This window comes from Nestor notabilis, unplaced genomic scaffold (genome assembly GCF_000696875.1).
Source record: "Nestor notabilis isolate BGI_N333 unplaced genomic scaffold, ASM69687v1 scaffold339, whole genome shotgun sequence".
NCBI classification, from domain to species: domain Eukaryota; kingdom Metazoa; phylum Chordata; class Aves; order Psittaciformes; family Psittacidae; genus Nestor; species Nestor notabilis.
This window is the reverse complement of record NW_009942222.1, coordinates 715-6,518: the sequence shown is the minus strand read 5'-3', so window position 1 is coordinate 6,518 and position 5,804 is coordinate 715. Positions and strand designations below refer to the sequence as shown.

The window sequence follows — 5,804 nt, the reverse complement described above, 5'->3', positions numbered from 1 at the left end:
GTGTCCCTGCCTGTGGCATGGGGGTTGGAACTGGATAATCTTTAAGGTTGCTTCCAACCCAAACCATTCTATGATTCTGTGATCCAGGTCGATCCTCCAAGCCTTAGGATCTGTCCAACCAGGCATGCTGCTGTCTGGAGCCTAGATGAGCAGTGCTAGCAGACCCTGCAGGAAGGCAGAGGAAGGCAGCATCACCTACACTATCCTGCAACCCCCCACAAGCCCAGGGAGATGAGCCCCCAACCTTCTGAAAAGCCTGGCCTTGGTCTTTGCTCCCAAGCAAGCCAAAATAAATTAAATAAATTATTTCCATGCCTTTAAGGTTTGCTAAGGCCCAGGGAGCGGGTGTTTAATGTCCTCCTTGATGCAGCACTTGCACTCGCTCGGGCTGGAGCCTGGCCCAGGGCATGAGGGTTCCAGGCAGCTAGCTGCCCCGTACTGGACACATCCTCATCCTCTCTGAGCTCTCCCAGGAGAGGTCAGTCTCCAGTGGAGCTCCAAAGTGATGCTTTCTCCCCCTTTGCCTTCACCAGGGCGGTGGGCTGTCCAGAAAGCCGCTTCCCCCGCCCAAAAAAGCCCCCCCACCACTCATGATGGAGCAGAAACCCGGCATGTACCCCCAGCCTTACTCCTCTGCCTCTCCCACCACCAACCTCCCCGGCGCCTTCCCTGGCATGGTGAGGCAGAAGCCATCCTTCGGACCCATGCCGGTGCAGGTACCACCGCCCCGCGGCGCCTTCCCCACCAACATGGCCATGCAGCCCCGGCAGACGCTCAACAGACCCCCGACGGCCCCCAACCAGCTGCGACTTCAGCTGCAGCAGCGGCTGGCGGGGGGGGGGCGAGGGGGTTTTTCCCCTAGCAGCAGGTAGTTCTTCCCCATCCACATCGCAGGACTGTGGGCAGGGGGATGGAGGGACCCTCGGTCCTGCGTGCTGCCTAGGCAGCCCAGTCAGAAGGGGTTGGATGGGTGGGAAGCTCATGCACTGGAGTTTTGATGATGTCCCTGGGGTTTTTTTCTCCCCTCCAGCTAATCCATCAAAACCGGCAGGCGATCCTCAACCAGTTTGCGGCCAATTCCCCTGTGGGCATCAACATGCGGGCCGGGATGCAGCAGCAGATCACACCGCAGGTAAGAGGGATGCGGGATGGTCCTCCAGCTGGGAAAAAATGGGGGTTAATCCCATGCTGCCCCTGTTAGCACAGCCTGGCTTGCTCCTCTGTGTTGTTAACGGGAGAGAGAAATTCTCCTGCATACAGAGAGGTGGCTACAAAACAAGCTACTGTGGGCTGGGTTTATTTTCTTCACTCTTATACCAGCTCCTCCACATGCTTAAGGTATGAATACTTCATTAGTGCTTAGAGAAGGATGTGCTAATGTGTTTCTGTGAGAAGGATCTTTAGGAAATAGGTACCATTCTTTAAATACCAGAATCTCTAGTGAATCTTCCTAATGATTGTGCAAATGTCCAGGCCCTTAAAATTCTTGTTTGGCTTCTAATAAAGTGGATAAAACAGCTTCTGGGTATGAGAAGAAGTTGAAAAGAGCAGACAAGTTCTGGTGACTTTATTCCATTTCTTGGAGAAGCCTCTGCCTTTGGGGAAGTGGTGTGACATCCCTAATGAGCTGTGGGGAGCATTAGTGATAGAGAAGGGGTCTGACTGATTCCTGTTGTAGCTTCGATTTCAGATGCTGATGCCTTTGTCAGGCTTTTTAACGTGATCAATTCCAACACATCTGGCTTTGCCATATGGGGAATGAGCGCATGGTGATGGAGAAACTCATGGAATAGCAGGGAGTTTTAACATCTCACAACCAAAAGAGTTGAATTGAGGGATCCCAGGCTCTGGTGTGTGGGAGCATCTCAGTGAGGGCACAAGAAGGGGATCCTGCAGCAGAGAGGGGTGGTTGGTAGCAGCCAGGTGACTGAGAGCCTATTTTCCCAGCTCAGGTGATGCTCCCACTCTTGGAGCTTTGCCATTCGACACGTGCAGAGGCTGATCTTTAACACCTCCAACCTGCTCTGCCCTGCAAATGAGACAGTTCACAGCATTCTGGGGCTTTTCCAGCTTTCCTTGCAGAAGGAGGACAGGCAGCCCGAGCTGGAGGAGGGGAGCACCCGTGGCTGGGGGTGTTCGGAGCTGTCTGCCAGAACTGGAGGGTGATAACCGGGGCATCCTCCTTCCTTCCCCACAGCCTCCCCTCAATGCGCAGATGCTGGCCCAGCGGCAGCGCGAGCTCTACAGCCAGCAGCACCGGCAGCGGCAGCTCATGCAGCAGCGAGCCATCCTGATGAGACAGCAAAGCTTTGGAAACAACCTCCCGCCCTCCGCCGGGCTCCCAGTACAGATCGGAGCCGCTCGCTTGCCCCAGGCACCCCCACAACAGTTCCCTTACCCCCCAAACTACGGTACAACCCCAGGAAACCCCCCCACCTCCACCAGCCCCTTCTCGCCGTTGGCATCCAACCCCGAGGCTGCTGCACTGGCTAACCGCAGCAGCATGGTGAACAGGGGGATGATGGGTGGCGTCGGAGGGCAGTTTGGCACCGGGATGACCCCCCAGATGCAGCAGAACATCTTCCAGTATTCGGGATCAGGTACGTTGAGCAGTTGGTTGCACTGGAAAGCTGTCCAGCTTCATCCCCAGCCATCTCACCCAGCCTCTGTGCTGGTCTGGTCTCTGGTTCCCACCTCCCAAGGGGACCTTTTCTGGGTGAATCTCAGAAAAAAAGAAAAAAGCAGCTATTGTTTGGGAAAATAATTCCACAACTTTTTTCCTTGAAAATGGAACTGCAAGGCAGTCCTCTAAATTTCCCTTCCTGAAATATCTGTGCTCTAAAAAAAGCCAAAGCCTTGCTGGGATGGCTGAAATTAGCTGCAGGCATCTTATGCCTCTTGTGTGGGCACCAAGCTCCTGAGAGATGAGCCAGTGCAGATGGGCACTGTCTTGAACGTCCTCACATTCAAGCATCACTGATGAGTAGAAAAAACTATTCAGTGGCTGCGATAGCCCCGCAGGAACCCCCTTTGGCATCATCTCATCGTTACCCTGGCTATTTTCCAGCCAGGTGTGATGCTAAAGAGGAACACCTGCTGATGGAAACCACTTGAGGGGGGTTTCCCTGCTCCTTCATCCCTGAAATATTTGCATTTGAGCAATACAGCTGCTCAAAATGAAAACCAGAGACTCTGAGACCGGAAGTCACGGCTGATGCTTCTGGTTTGATGCCGGCAGTTGCAAGGGAGGAGGAGGGAATTGGGGCTGATGGCAGGGGTCCGGCCACCACTGACACTGTCTGTCCTTCCCCAGGCATGGGTCAGCAAAGCGAACCTGCCTTTGCTCCATCACTCAGCCCCAGCAGCCCCCTGATGTCACCCCAGCTCCCTCCTTCGCAAAGCCCCATGATGCAGCCGGCTCCACCAACACCAGGCTACCAGTCGCCTGACATGAAGACCTGGCAGCAAGGAGCCATGGGGAATAGCAAGTAAGATCATGGTGGGGATAACCTGGAGCACGCGAGTGACACACACACACACATGCAGAGGAAGTGGCACAGTGACACTGAGGTGATGATCACCTCCTTGTAGGGGCAGTGGTGCCTAAGGGGACACCTGGCTGAGGACACTTGCTGAGCTCAGGCTGTGTTCTCCCACCATGACACACCCCAGAAGTCACCATAAACCCAGGCTTTTGTCTTTGCCTCAGCTTGGAGGCAGCCAGAAGCCCACAGTGTTTAAATGAATGAGCATTTGTGTTGAGGAAGACATGAAGCATGTCTTTCATTTTTAATTAAACAAGTGGCTTAATTATGTCTCATGAAAGTGGCCTTAGAAAGCACAGCAATAAATCAAGTCAAGACCAGCAGTCCCAAGTCACTGCATGACCCTCCTAAGATGTGTCCAGCTTTAGCTTATGGAAGAGTCACCAGACTTGTTGCCTTTTTTGCATGAGTCAGGTTTGAGCTTCAGATCTCCAGAAATGGGGCAGAGGGGGAAACACAAAAGCTCACCTGGGGTGTCTTGCTTTGTGCCTTGGGTCTGTCCAGATAACCCAGCTAGCCTGCCCTGGTCCAGCAGCACAGAGCGGGAGGTTTACTGGGCGGGATGGAATGAGATGGGAGCTCTGTTGGAGCTGGGATGCTTCATGCTTTGTGATGGAGAGCGTCCTTCTGCCTGGAGCAGCAGTGGGGACAGTTGGGTGTTGAGGAGGGCACTAGAAGGAGCGTGAAGGGGTGAACTCAGTGTCACGTTAACCAGGGCTTTGCATCTGTCTGACCCTTAATGCAGCCCAAAGCCCTGTAACGATCCCTCTCTTGGCACTGGTGTTCCACCGGCTCTATCCCATCACACTGAGGAGCCTCCTGCTATGGCAGGAGCAGAGGGTGGATGTCTCTGCAGTGGCCACCTCCCTTCCTCCAACCTCCATGGTTCATGTCAGCAGCACCTCCAATGTCCTTTGTCCCGAGGACCAGCAGGGCTCCTGCCTGCTCCACTGGCTCTCTGCCATGGGCAGTCTCGGCCTTCACCAAGAGCAAGCCTGCTACTGTGGCAGCTCAGGCCACCCCAGGGGTTCAGCCCACACCTCGAGGTGCTTTTCCCCACTCCTTACACCAGGGTAATGCTTTTTTCTCCCTCCCTCAGTGTATTCAGCCAAGCAGGGCAGAGCCAGCCGGCGCCTGCTCAGCAGGGCATGTACAACAACATGAGCATCACTGTCTCCATGGCCGGAGGAAACACCAATGTCCAGAACATGAACCCCATGGCTGGACAGATGCAGATGAACTCGCTGCAGATGCCTGGAATGAACTCCATGTGCTCAGAGCAGGTCAGTTCCATGTCATCCCTGCCACTGGGAGGCTGAGCTAGGTCACAGGGGTTTAGCATTCACCCCTCTGGCCCTGGAGGTATGAGTGTGCAAAGGGAAAGCAGCAAAGGTCTGCCTGACATTGCCACTGTGCTAGATCCCAAGACCACCAGTGTGTCCCCTGTGTCCTCAAGGATGCTGTGCCAAGCATCTCCCACACCTGCAGCCCTTGCCGTGGGCTAGCAGTGGGTATGTTTGTAGCCATGCATCCTTGGGGAGCTGTAAAAACTGGGACTGGGGAATACGAATGGTTGGATACAGGACCTTTTGTGAGATCCTCCCCAGCCCAGACTGAGATGTCTCCAACTTTTTTAGCTGCTGGGGTGTGTCTTGCCACCATTAAGCTCCTGGCCCATTGGTTTTATGGAGGACGTTGTGGGCTCCAGCTTGCAGCCTCCCTGGGGAGAAGCCAAAGGGCTCGGCAAGGAAGAGGGCTGGTCCCTCTCATGAGCTCGCCACAGTGCACAGGCTGAGCTGGGGGCATTTGCCCTTCTCGCTGAGCAGCTGGGTGGCATTTCACACTCCCTGGGGGTCAGATGCCCCCAGAGCTAGCAGTGGCACCAGGCAAAGGTTTGGAAAGTATGGGGAAAGGTGAAACAGGTCCACTGGGATCCCCTCACCAATGTCCCAAAACCCTACAGGCCACAGTGCAGGGAGGATGCTGACAGCACAGTCCCCCAGCACTGCCCCATCGCCAAGCATGCCCTCCACAAATCCCCCCAAAACTCAGCTCGAGAGGGCAGCTAGTGCCCCTCCAGCACCCAGGAGCCCTGGCTGAGCCTGGATCTTGCTTTTGACAGGTAAATGACCCAGCGCTGAGACCCGCAGGCCTTTACTGCAACCAGCTTTCCTCCACTGACCTTTTGAAAACAGAAGCAGATGGGGCGCAGGTCAGTAAGAAACTGCTAAGCACATCTCAGGTACCCCAAAGAGTTTG

At 54.9% G+C, this 5,804-nt stretch overlaps 1 protein-coding gene across 1 annotated transcript in view; it reads left to right on the top strand.

Annotated features, from left to right (window-relative positions):
* Window positions 1-5,787, top strand: part of NCOA1 (nuclear receptor coactivator 1) — a gene marked incomplete at its 3' end in the record, with an annotated part of 63,183 nt that extends 57,396 nt beyond the window's left edge. The window contains exons 14-19 of the mRNA XM_010021278.1: window positions 534-835; window positions 1,021-1,132; window positions 2,198-2,600; window positions 3,314-3,488; window positions 4,645-4,828; window positions 5,668-5,787. Coding sequence (XP_010019580.1) covers window positions 534-835; window positions 1,021-1,132; window positions 2,198-2,600; window positions 3,314-3,488; window positions 4,645-4,828; window positions 5,668-5,787 — 1,296 coding nt within the window. The remainder of the gene's footprint in view (window positions 1-533; window positions 836-1,020; window positions 1,133-2,197; window positions 2,601-3,313; window positions 3,489-4,644; window positions 4,829-5,667) is intronic.
* Between the last annotated feature and the right edge of the window lie 17 nt (window positions 5,788-5,804).